The 13,201-nt window shown below is 45.8% G+C and overlaps 1 protein-coding gene across 1 annotated transcript; it reads right to left on the bottom strand.

Annotated features, from left to right (window-relative positions):
* Positions 1 to 1,743: 1,743 nt before the first annotated feature.
* Positions 1,744 to 11,921, bottom strand: ETHE1 (ethylmalonic encephalopathy 1). Its single transcript, XM_004694173.2, has 7 exons — positions 11,749 to 11,921; positions 11,269 to 11,413; positions 11,016 to 11,164; positions 4,322 to 4,451; positions 2,635 to 2,724; positions 2,115 to 2,231; positions 1,744 to 1,934 (listed from the first exon to the last, which is right to left on the bottom strand). Exons 1-7 carry the CDS (start codon positions 11,827 to 11,829, stop codon positions 1,882 to 1,884), a joined length of 765 nt encoding a protein of 254 aa, XP_004694230.1. The 5' UTR covers positions 11,830 to 11,921; the 3' UTR covers positions 1,744 to 1,881.
* Positions 11,922 to 13,201: the final 1,280 nt, after the last annotated feature.

Raw genomic sequence — 13,201 nt, 5'->3', positions numbered from 1 at the left:
GGCCCAGGAGTCCCAAACTCCGCGCCCGACTTGCTGGTGAACAGAGTCCTAGGGGTGGGGCCTAAGAGTTCAAAGGCTGAAGCTGAACATTCCGGGAGCATGGCCTGTAGTTTCTAGGGGCGGGGTTCGATGGACCCTAGAACGCCCCGCCCCGAAGGCGGGACCGGAATTTGAGTCCGGGGTCCTCTTAGCGCGACCCGTACAGGCCTCTCCTTTACAATCCAGTACCCAGCCAGATCCTCCCAGCAGCCCCCCACAATTGCTTGGGCCACGCGAGAGCGATCTCGTCCCCTCCCTTGTGTGCTAAGGATTTACACCCCCTGACTTCGGGATTCTTGTAAACTCGGCTCTCCCCGGCTCACCCAGAGACCCAGGATTTGGGGCTCCTATTCTCCCTTGTCGGGCAAACCGGGAGTCTTAAGTGTCTGGCTTCTCCCGGCTGCTAAAGTTCCGAACTCCAGCTCTTCCTCCCCCGCGGACCCAGGAAGCCGAAACTCCAGCACCCGAAGCCCCAGCAGTCCCGGTTCCCTTACCAGCTCTGACTTCGGCGCGCTCCTCTTAGCGCTCTAGGCGCTGTCGTTTCTGCGAGACAGGTGGCTGGGAAGAGGGAGGAGAGAGAGGCTTCACTGACCCCCACCCCAGCAGCCCGGAAGTGGAGGGAGGGGGGACAACAGGTCCAACAGCTCCCAAGGGAGGAGGGAGCGGCCAGCTTGCCCCGCCCGCGGCCGTGGCATCCGGCCATCCCGGGCCCATCAGCCCCACCCTCAGAAAACCTAGCATTGAGATCCTACACTCCGCCTCCAGCGCCCCCTTTTCTGCCCCCTGGACTGCCAGGCATCTCGGTCACCTATATATGATCGTCTCCCTAATGCCTAAACCCTGGTAATCCTGAAAGGAAGAGGGGACTGGAAATAGGGGCCTCTCCCCTCTAATTAGTCCTTTAGAAGGGCCCTGACCGGTTTGGGGAGCTGGACAAGGGGAGGGGGTGCCCTGCGCTGAGTCACAGACCTGCCCAGAAACGGAGGGAAGTGTGCCCCTCTCCTCTTTCCTATGGGATTGAGGGCAAGGGTTGAAGGTCCCAGCCTGATCCTTTCCTCTCTGGGCAAAAACAGGAAAATAACTGGCATGTGACAAAGGATTATTGAATTCAGGAGCTGAGCTAAACACTTTATATTGGTTAATTTAATTTCATCCTCACAGCAACCTATACAGAAAGGGATTTCTAACTCCAGCTAGGGAAACTGAGGCTGGTGGTGACTAATGAACCGAAAGTCCACGTACCAGTTGTTCTCTGGAACGCTCTGAGATCTTACCCATCAGACATACTGTCACTCCAACCCAGGAAGTGCCTGGAAGGTGGTTCCAGTAACAGTAATAGTCAATATTGACTGGAGGTCAGCCAGGCAGGAGGTGCCAAGTACCTCATAAATAAGAGACTCACGGTATCATCACAACAGCTATCATTACTATTGTTGTTGTTGTTTGTTATTTCCATTTTATAAAAGATAAAGAAACAGGCCTGGAGAAGTAAAGTACCTTAACCTGGGCCTTCACATGGTGAAACGTTCTAATCTAACATGAGAAGTGTAGCCCCAGATCTGTTTGCTTCTAATCTTGTGAGTTAGAAAATTTCCCCTTCCCCCATTCTTTCCCTGGCCTCCCTGGGGACCAGAACTAACCCCAGACACTTCAGCCTAGAAACCCAACTGTTCTCCCAGAAAACAGACTGGAGTCAGATTCAGGGCAAAAACAAAAAGATTTTTTATTTAAGAAGCTCAAGAGGCTGGTGAGGGAGGGGAAGAGAGCAGATCTGGTGATGGCTCCTCTCCACTCACCCCTCCCAGTGCGCTGTTAATGAATTTCAGTACCAGACAGCCAGGGTCAGGAAGCTGGGGTCTGGACCCCACAGCGCATGTTTGCAGGAACAGCAACATCTGAAAGGAAGAGACCAAAGATGAAACTAAAGGGTCCCATGCTCCATTGGGGACCCCCAAACCCTGAGCCATTCATATATAGTAAACTGGAGTTCTGTACCTGAGGCTCCTCCTTCCCTCACACCCAGGAGTCCAGCCCCTCCTCCAGCAAACCAGGAGTCCACACCCCCAACTGCTCACCTATCTGCTTTGGCTTGGGCAAGTTCAAGTTGTCCATGACCTTGATAAAATCTTCACAGCTGAGGGTGAGCCGAGGGTTCAGAGTCCGCTCCTCCTCCACAGTGGACACTGTGAGCCCTAGTGGCCGACAGAGGAAGAACAATGTCAACCAGTTCAGAGCCTGGAGCCTCCCAGAACTACATTTCCCAAGAGGCCATGAGTGCCCTGCTGACCGGAGACTAACCGGCTCTACCCAGAATGTGCCTGAGATTGGTTTTCTTCCTCCACAAACACTGTAGGAAATGTAGGTTCCCACCATTCCCTAAGTCTTTTAAGGAAGTCCCAGGAAAACCCACACCCTCTGGAAATCTCCGAATCCTAGTTTATAGCTCCTCATTTAGTAAACCTAGGTGAAACAGTTGATCTTTTCCACCAGAGGAATTTCTGAGAAGTATAGTCTATTCAACACTTGGGTTTGTTGCTTCTTCTCAAGTAAGTTATATTGAATACAAGTCCCACACCTCCTTCAAGAAGCCCTCACCATGGTAATCATGAGCAGGGTAGATCAGACAGTCTCCTGGAAGCGTGAAGATCTTTTCATGCACAGAGTGGTACAAGGTCTTAGCACAGCCTGGGGAAGAAAATCTCAGAGGTCAGTAGACCAAGAGCACAAAAGAAGCCTTCCAAACCCCTTCCCTCAGGAAAAAGGTGGGAGGATATAATCACTGTAATTAGCCCCACCCATTCATTTCCTGCTAGTACCCTTCTGTCTGGAGAAGAAAGGAGAAGGGAGTTGTAGGTGGATGGAACATGTAAAGTATTACAGAAATGTGAGAAATTCAGCACAGCTGTAAATAAGGTTGGGATGAGCCCCTGAAGTACCAGGAAGTTGTACCTCTCACTCTGGGGATATCAAGACGGCATTCTAAGCAGAGAAATTGGACTAGGAGTTAAGAAACTGAAAACATGGGGCTGAGAAGGCAATGGAGCCATGGTTTGGACAAGAAGCACTGGCTTGACATTTGGGGCAGGAGCAAACCTCTCTGGAATGTTCTTCCACCTTTCATTTCAGCCTAAATGAAATGAATTTCAGCCTTGGCTGTGTTGAAAGTGGATAAAGGGAAGATTAGGGGCCTCTGAGAGAAAAAGAGACCAAGATACAGAGATAAGGAGACAGAACAGGAAGCAAGAAGTGAGTGGCCTGGGGACTGTGTTGCCCATGGTCATCTCATGTGACTCTGTCTTTCCTCTCTCTTCTAGCCTGGCCTTCTTCCCTTGAGGCTGTTAAATCTCCCCAATCTAGTGTACACCCCACATTTACACATAAACTGAAAGGGCAGATGAACCCTGAGATTCTGAAACTCAACTCTCTCCGTATAGTAAAATCCCTGAATCTACCTGCCCCAGCAGCTAAACCCTACAAATGTAACACTACACTCTCATCAATGAAACCACAGAATCTAAAAAACCAGTGGCATTAAATCATACAATCTATTACTGTATGCCCTGGATCAGGTAAACTCCTGAGTTCAACTTCACACCTCTCCCCACTGCCATGCCTCTAGCAGCAAAACCTTTTATGGAGGTCTTAAAATATTCACAAATCCTCTGATTCTCTTTCCTTTGAAATGTGACTAAATTTTACCCCTGACCTTGACTTAGAACTCACATCTAATAAATAGGACATTGCAGAAACGACCACATTTGATTTCTGAGACAAGGTCAATAAGACAAAATGTTTGTCTGTCTCTCTGATCACCCTCTAGAGACATCCAGCTACCAAGTCATGAGGACACTCAGACAGCGCCCCCCCACCCCCAGCAGGGCCTCATGCTAAGGCGCCTGTGCAGTAGCATCTTGCCTGTCCTGAGGACATGTCTTGGAGGTGGATTCCCCAGCCCCATTAAGTCTTCAGGCTATTTGCTGACAACCTTGTGAGAGGCCATAAACCAGAATCACATGGCTAAGCAGTGACCAGAGGCCTGACCCTTGGAAACCATGTATGATAAGTTCTATGTGGAATTGTGTTTCATAGCAATAGCAAACACCCCCTGAATCAAACTGCCCCCCAATCTTTGACTCACCACTCTAGTAGCTAAATTCCTTGAATCTGACTCCCTAAAAGCTGAACAGTCATTCATTCATTCCTGCAATGAACTTGTTATGACCTGACACATTCATATACACGATTATGTTAGGACATCCTGCTGGGGAGAGGGGCCTATGACCTTGCTGGAAGTCCGTTCGCCCACAGCCCCGGATGAGCAAGGCATCTCCAGTGAAGGCCATGCTATGGTCATTCAGGACGAAGGTGACACAGCCTGGGGTATGGCCGGGGCTGGCCCGAGTCTCCAAGGTCTGGCAGGGAGAGAAAATATAGTCACCAGTAGGCCAGTGAAAGTAGCCCCTGAAGTTCCCACCCCAGAGTCTAGATAACTGTTTTTGGTAAAAAATTAAATGAGAGTTCTAAGTTCAAACCTCATACCAGAATAAACTCCAAATGGATAAAAAGCAAGACAATAAAACCATAAGCCAGCACAACAAAAGTGGAAGTGAAAAGCTGATTTCTGGTTAGGGAAGAACATTCCGATGTGACCCTGAAAGTCACAAATCATTTAGGAAAATATCAATGTTTTCACTTTAAAAAAACGTGAAGTTTCGGCCCTCCCTGGTGGCGCAGCGGGTTAAAGCACAACACTGAGAATCTAAAGCCACTTCCGCATGAGCTCATTCGGCCTGCCCTGGAGATGACCACATGGCGTGGCAGACCTCTCCTGACCCGCCCACTGCTCCCCTCAGCAGTGTACTTCCTCGATCTGCCTGTTCTGCTCCCCACTCTGTCTCTGGTGAAGCCTCTCACCGCCCCTGAGCCTCTGGCCTGTACCCCAGCTCTGTATGCACAAATAAATAAATCTTTAAAAAAAAAAAACAAAACGTGAAGTTTCTAAATGGCAATGACATCAGAAAATTTGAAGAGAACGAACAAGTTGGAGAATATATTTGTGACATATAAACTGAGGTTACTATATTTAATATACAAAGCAATGCTGCAAATCAAAAAGTAAATACTTGTTCATTTTTATCATGTGATATTTAGCAGCCATTAAAATTTATGTCATTATGTCATTGAGGCAAAGTTTAATGATGTTCTACACAAATATTAGTGACATAAACAAATGTTTAATATCCAGTTAATGCAAAAAGCAGGTTACAAAGTATTTTTACCTAATCATCTTATTTTTTAAGGTTTATTTTTTTATTTATTTTAAAAACAATCTACAAAACAACAACAAATAATCTACAACTCCCTCCTTCTAGGATTAGTTCCCACTTCCCTCTTGAGAGAGGCACCTCCCACCACTTCGCATCCTTGTCCAGGTCAGCCACCTGCTGATTACTGAAGAACACCCACGTACAGACCCTGTTTTTTTACCCAATATCCATTTTGTTCTCCCCCATTCACAGATCTCCAATTTGGTTTGGGGCCTGAGTGTGCCCAAAATACTTTCCCAGTCCCTAAGGTAGCTTGGGCGACTTCTGACAGTTCCTTGACTGAAGAGATTTCATCCTAAGGAATTCTGGGAAAGTTTTTCTCTTCCTGATAAAAAAAGTTGGCACCTCTCTTTTCTATTCATGTGGCTCTGAAGGCAAGGTGTGATAGCTACAGCTACAACAGCCACCATGTGACCATGAAGAAAACACTAAGACAATGCCACAAAGATGGTGCAGCCAACCAAAGAAAGTGACTGTCTTCTGCCATATTTCCTGGTAGAGGAGAAAACTGATTTATTTAAGTCACTGTATGCACCTTTTTTTTTCAGTAACTTTCTGTGATCTCCCTAATTCATATGAAGTAGGATATATATACAATACAAAATAATTGCAAAGCAAAATCATGAATCTTATAAAATCTTGTAAAAAAATCATACCCCCAAATTTATTATCTTTTGATGATCAAGAGGGGATCTGTCACTTTCTATTTTGTATGTTTCCATACTCTGAATTTTTAAAAAAGCAAAAAAGGTGTTTCAAAATAAAATGTGGATAGATATCGGGAGGAATAACCAAAATGTTTAACCACAGTTCAATCCCAGGCCAGGAACTTAGCAGACCTTTCCCGTCTCCCCACTGCTCATCTCTTTTCCCGTCAGCAGTGTACTTTGTCTATCTGCCTGTTCTACTCCCTGCTCTGTCTCTGGTGAAGCCTGTCACCCCTGGATCTCTGGCCTACACCCCAACTCTTGTATGCATAATTAAATAAAATAAATCTTTAAAGAAAAAAGAAAGCAAATGTGGTTTAAAAAATGTCAGTAACTGGTAAGCATTGGTTGAAGTGGACAGGGGTGTTAATTATACTACTATGTAGATTTACTGCTGGTTTGACAATAATAAAAACCAAAAATTGTGGTTGGAGCACAGCTAGCATATCACTTAACTCGGCCTCAACTGTTTCTGAAATCTGAGTGAAGTCAGCTGCAAAATATTCTGCAAGGATACTGAGAGGCTTGCTTAACCCCACATTCTTTCAATAAATTTATTCACCCCTTCCATGATGTATCAAATATGTGACACAGCTACACACTGCTCTTTCACCTGTTTCCTGCAGCAGTGAAATCTTGAAACTACCTCCATCAGCTTGAAAACACACACACAAGGGATTTGGGCAAGCAATGGGGCGTTTGCTTAGCAGTTCTAGCGGCCCACACTGCCCCCTGGTGGCAGGTGAGTTCTCAGCTTCTTTTCCATTTGGTCTTCAAGTTTATGGTTTTGCTCTATATTCAAATTATAATCTTGTTTAAGAATTATTAGATCATTATATAATATCATTACTATATACATTGTTTCTATCCCTCTAAACTTAAAATCCAGAGTGTCATTTTTACATTGCAGCTAAATACTCTGAACTTTATCAACCTAAACCTTTTTGTGAAGCAGAACAAAATTGTTCTGTTTAGGAGACAATGTACTGTTATCTACAGCTTGAAAACAAACCACAAAATAAGATGGGTGATGTCTAGATAGAAAAGTGCACTGTAGATCTGTAAATTTTCAAGTTTGTGTATGCTTGGAATTTTACATGAAATGTTGGGAGAGGAAACTTACAATATTTAATTGCAAATAGCAGAAAGCACTGCAATTCTCTCATGGGTCACATGAGGATGACCTATGAGCTCTTAAAATATACGAATTACTGAAACAAATTTACTTCAGGGCCCTCCCTGGTGGCGCAATGGGTTAAAATGTAGCACTACGAAGTGATTCATAGCCACTGCAGCATGAGTTCAATTCCCACCCAGAAAGCTAACCCATAGGCATGGCAGACCTCTCCTGTCTCACCCACTGCTCTCCTCTGCAGTGTATTTCAGTCCATCTGCCTGTTCTGGTCCCCCGCTCTCTGGTGAACTCTCTCACCCCCCCACACATCTGGCCTGTACCCCAGTTCTTATATGCATAAATAAATAAAGAAATCTTTTTTAAAAATTTACTTCAATAGCAAATAATTTTTAAAATGCAAACATTATAAAACAATTCTATCATAACCTCTCAAGTGGGACCTGATGGATCAGTATCTTGAACAACAACCCCCCTGAACCAACATATTTAACAGGCAAGACTAACTTTCTGAATCCATTCCTCTGGAAGCTAAAATATTCAATTCTCAGTCATTGAACATTAAAACAGAAGATTCATTCAATGATGAATTTGAGCCACTCTAAGTGTAAAGTGTACAACTAGTTCAAAAAACCATTTCAGTTTCTACTGAGGTAAAATAGATGCCACTTCTATCACCCAGAAACTCCCCTCCTTTGGTATTAAGGGCAATGTCCACCTAGAGGTTTGTACAAGAAGTTTTTGGCAGTATTCTGTAGGGTAGCCCAAAAGCAGGATCTGCCACAAAGAGGAGTATAAACTGCTTTATTACAGGCCAGCAAACTGGCCAGTGCACCAAAACTGGTCCATCTGGCCAACTTCAGTGGCTGTGCTGTTTTAATGGAGCAAGCCCACTGCTTATGCATTGTCTAGAGGTGATTTTATGCCAACAGCAGAATTGATACCTTGAGGTCTACAAAAGTGAAAATAATCACTATTCTAGTCTTTATAGAAAGTTTGCTAACCCCACCCTCTCTTATATTTTCTCCAGAAGTAAGACTTCTCCTGGCTTCTTATCATAATTTTTCAGCATGCCGAGTACATCATTCAAGTAGACTATTTACATCCTTAAGTAACATACATTTAAGGTAACTATAAAGAACATTTAAAAATAACTATCACAATGTTATGGAGCATGAAAGAAGGAGACACAAAAGAACATGTGTTATTGGTGGTCCTGTTTCAAAATAAGGAAATAAATCAGATTGGTTAAGTTAAACATGGTTAAATAATATTGGTTAGATAAGTCAGAGGAATGGTTAAATAGATATAAGAATGGTTAAATATTAGTTAAGTCAGGAGTATGGTCTCTTAACAGTGGTGTCAGTAGCCAGGAAAAGAGGTGAGCAAGTTTTTCTGGGTGTTGGGCATGTTCCAGATGAGTGACGGTAATTCAAGTGTAAACATTACCAAGTTGCAATGTGTTATAATATTCTACTTTTCACAATATTGCATGTGATGTTACATATTACTATATAAAATGCTAAAATTAAAAACTCAAAAGAGGGGAGGGAAATAAGAAAGAAGGAAATAAATGTGCCATCTCCAAAGCTTTATAAAGAATTGTGATTAAAAAAAAAGGAAACAAGATACTGAATAAGGTAATATTCATGTTAGACAGGATACAGAGGAGCATGGACCATCTATGTTGCTGGTGGGAATGTAAAGTGGTGCAGCCATGTTGGATAACAGTCAGCATATGATCCAACCATTCCACCTCTAGGTCTATACCTAAGGAAAATAAAAACAGATGTCCAGATCAAAATATGTCTATGGGTCATCTTTATTAATAATGACCAAAAAGTGGAAACAACTCAGTGTCAATCAACCATGAGTGAATAATCAAAATGTGGTCTGTCCATACAATAAAATATTCGGCAATAAAAAGAAATGAAACAGTGGCACAGACTGAAGGGACCAAAGGGAATGCAGGGAGGTCATCTGAGTAACAGCTAAGGGATGAGGAAGGAGGTTCTTTTCAGAGTGATAAAGATATTTTCTAAAATTAAAAAAAAAAAAAAAGGCCCTCCCTGGTGGCGCAGCGGGTTAAAGCACAGCACTGAGAAGCTTAAGCCACTTCCGCATGAGTTTGATTCCCACCTGCCCCGGAGGAGACCACATGGCGCAGCAGACCTCTCCTGACCCGCCCGCTGCTCCCCTCAGCAGTGGACTTCGTTGATCTGCCTGTTCTGCTCCCCACTCTGTCTCTGGTGAAGCCTCTCACCCTCCGCATCTCTGGCCTATACCGCAGTTCTGTATAAATAAATAAATCTTTTTTTTTTAATTTTTTTTAAAATAGTTAATATTCTAAAATTGGGACCCTCTCTGGTGGCGCAACAAGTTAAAGCATAGCAGTAGGAAGTAGCCACAGCCACTTTAGTGCCAGTTCGATCCCCCGCCTGGGAGCTGACCCACATGGTGCGGCAGACCTCTCCTGACCCGCTGCTCCCCTCAGCAGTGTGCTTCATCAATTAGTCTTTTCTTCTCCCCACTCTGTCTCTGGTGAATCCTCTCACAGGCCCTGCACCTCTGCCTTGTACCCCAGTTCTGTATGCATACATTATATATCCCTATGCTATGTGGGCCAGAATGAAGCGTGCTGCAGTGGCTGCCCATACCTTGTACCACCAGGGAGGCCTCTCATTAATTTATAAGGAAAAACTCTGAGCATTCCCAACCCAAAAATCACCTACCAAATCATACTGAACAGAAGTGCTCTATTTTCAGATAGCCAGAGAAAACATGCACCTAAGTTCTTCAACATTTGTCCATTGAAAACATCACTCACTCAATTTAACAAGGGGTTTCTTTGACACAAAACCTCAAGTGATTTCTAATTCCTCTAAAGCTTCTCAATCCAAGAAATACTTGCAATCACTGTAACCATGTATAATGTACATAAATATACACCTTTAAAAAAAAAAAAACCTGCTTCCAGAAAAAGGCTTAAAATAAAGAGCATGTAACCACTGTAGCTAAATCCTCTGATCCCACACACAACCTTTATTTCCGCTAAGCCCTATGAATCAGATGAACTGTCCTGGAGGCTGGGTCCTCACCATGTTACCTGGTATTCTGTCCCCAAAGTCAGCCAAACTCTCCACCTTTAGCAACTCTGATAGAAAAATGTCTTGCCAATGGTTCCCCTCCCTCTAAGGGCTTTTTTCAACCTGACCCCCATATTGCTCTGGGTAGAAATTTTGACTGGAAACCTGTGGCAAAGAAATGAGAAGCAGTGGGAACCCTCAGACTATTCTAGGGTGAGGCAATATTCAGGCTGAGGCTAGGATGAGGCAAGCAAAGGCCTAATGTGCAATGTTTAAAGAAGCAGAAGCTCAGAGTGCCTACGCTGGGCCTGCACCAACTCTCTCAATGCTGCACCAAGCCCCACACCCTTCCTTTCCCAGGTCTCACCCTAGTCCCAGCCAAAGGCAACAGGGTGCTCCTTCCTCCAACAATGGGCTTTCAGCCCTGGCCTGGAATTCCAGTTCCTGATCACCTTTTAATGATATGACAGACCCCCTTTAAAGATAAGCTGCCCCCAGGCTTATGAAACTCCTTAACTACTGTTGACTTAAGAGGCCAGACCAGAAACACACCCTCCAGACCTCTGATCCCAGGGCCCCAACTCGTGAAATCAGGAAGCCAGGTCGAAGCCCCTCCTACTTCAAGAGCCCAGGCCCCGCCCCCCCACGCCCCATTTCCTTAAGACCAACAAGTCCAAGCCACCCCACCCTCACCCCTGACGTGGGGACTCAGCATCTAACTCACAAAACGTCCAAAGTGGATGGAGTCTCCATCCTCAATGTGCAAGTCGGCCTGGGCTCCACTAAGGCGGGAGATGACTGATTGGCAGCCGGGTAGTAAGGACCGGAGCATCCCTGAGCCCGTAACGTGGTCAGCATGGCAGTGGGTATTCACTAGAAGAGAGAGCAAGTGCAAGTCCGGGAGGGCAGAGAGGACCAGGATCCCCAGCACCCAGTGCCTCCTCCCTCAGACTCAGGAATTGAGCCCCCAAACTGACCAGCATACAGGAGACGCAGTCCCAGCTCCTTGACTAACTGGGCATCCCGATGTACTGTATCCAGAACAGGATCAATCAGAATGGCCTCTCGGGACTCTCGGTCACCCAGCAAATAGGTGTAGGTGCAGCTCTTGGGTTCAAACATCTGCGAGGGGGGTGAGACCTCCTCTGAAGAGCGAGCAGAACCGGACTCCCTCTCAATGGGGAGTCCAGGCCTGCACTCCATTCTTTTCTGAACGGTCACAAGCAGAAACCCCAGTCCCTTCATTTCGTTGGGGTCATGAATCTGTGGCCCCAGGACCCAAAACCAGTGAGTACCAAAGGCAGGGTCCCCAGCACCCTCGTCAATAAAGGAGTTCAGCTCCCAGCTCTGGGGGCTCCAGCTCTCTTTCCTTATAGGGTCCCCAGTTTAAAGACCCAAGAATTGCTACCCTTACTCCTCCCAGGGCCAGTAGTCCCGCTCCCCGGTCCACTTCGCACCTGTCGTAAGAGGAGGGGTGCTCCAGAGCCGCTATGCCTGCTGAGCTGCCGTCCGGCGACCTTCAGGGCGGTCCCAGCCATCGCTACCGCCGCCCAGTCCAGGCAGAGCAGAGGTCGAGCGCCTGCCTAAGCCCGGTGCACAGCGCTGACCCGGACGGGAGGAGTGGGGCGCGGCGGGGCGGGGCGGGGCGGGGCGGGGCCAGCCTTAAAGGAGCCGCGGGAGCGCGGGAGCGCGGGAGCGCGGGAGCGCGGGAGCGCGGGAGCGCGGGAGCGCGGGAGCGCGGGAGTCCTTCGGGTCCGTCTGGGGCTGAAGGCTGGGAGACGTCAGAGACCAGAGGCTGTGACACCCGGAGAAACAGTGGCCCTCTAAAGTGGGAGACACGCTGGGAGAAGCTGAGAGGGAAAGTAGAACTCCCAATACACATATAGCCCCGGGACCATCTGATAGGACAAGTGGATGGTGAGATAATCCTTGTTATAAAAAGATACTTGGTTCAAGGTCACCAATGGCCAGGAAAAGGGCCCCCACATTCTTGAGGGAATGTTGGATGGGTGCCTGGTTACCAGAACAACACCTGATCTCATTAAAGTTTTTTTCCGAAAATTGTGCAGGTATTTTATCTGAAATGTTTGCGTCAGGTTTTTAAAACTAATTTTGCATAATAGCTTGCAAAGTCAAATTGAAGATCATTTGGCTCCTGTTGGGATTCGAACCTCCAAAAATGGCTTTTGTTCATTTACATTGGAGTTGAGAAATTGTACTGTCTGATCATAGGCTGTTACTCTTTAGAAAGTGGTCAATGGTGAGAACAGAACCTCTATTCTTGTCTGAAGTTCTACGTTACTTTGTTACAGAGAAGCAGCCTTGATTTCCAACTCAAGTGTGCTACTTTCCAGGAAGTATTTGCAACAATTGTATTGTATTGTATTGTACATTCTATATTGGTCTTAAATCTGGAGTTTTCAAGGAATAGTCCTGGAGGGGATTGTCGGACGAAGCCCTCCATCAACTCCTTTGCACAGGCCTCCTTAGTCCTAAACCTGGGACACAGTGTCTGTTCTAATCTGATTGGTGGGGGAGAGATGTACAAACATCAGGGCTAAAAGAGGAAGAAGGTACAGGGATGACTGTAATCTCAGGGGAGGGAGGAGCCACTTTTTACTGTACCTTCTTTACTGTGAGGGTCTCCCCAAATAAGGTCTCACTCCCAGAGTTTTTGCAGGATTGTGAGACCATTTGCTTCTCTCTTAAAGGCATGCATACCCTCAAGAATTTTTGTAGGATTAACTGAAATGGCCCAGGAGAAACCTTGGTATTGTCTTTCCAGCAATACAACCTGTTTAAAGATGTATCCTTCTCTGGGCTTCTGTTTTCTCATCTGTAAAGTAATTTCCCTGCTATGCAAAAGTAGAGCATTCCTATTTGGTACAATTCAATACATTTTTTTGGAAA

Source organism: Condylura cristata, unplaced genomic scaffold, assembly GCF_000260355.1.
Source record: "Condylura cristata isolate star-nosed mole 26May11 unplaced genomic scaffold, ConCri1.0 scaffold00041, whole genome shotgun sequence".
Taxonomy (NCBI): Eukaryota; Metazoa; Chordata; class Mammalia; order Eulipotyphla; family Talpidae; genus Condylura; species Condylura cristata.
Note: the sequence above shows the minus strand (reverse complement) of the source record. Positions and strands in the feature narration are given on the sequence as shown.

Bases quoted from the DNA above. Each gene is read 5' to 3' on its own strand.
- ETHE1 (XM_004694173.2), bottom strand. From the start codon at position 11,829: ATGGCTGGGACCGCCCTGAAGGTCGCCGGACGGCAGCTCAGCAGGCAT. The intron at 4,452-11,015 runs GTGAGTTAGATG...TCTCCCTGCCAG, and splicing joins CCATCCACTTTGGACGTTTT to ACCTTGGAGACTCGGGCCAG. The intron at 2,232-2,634 runs GTGAGGGCTTCT...GTCGGCCACTAG, and splicing joins CCCTGCTCATGATTACCATG to GGCTCACAGTGTCCACTGTG.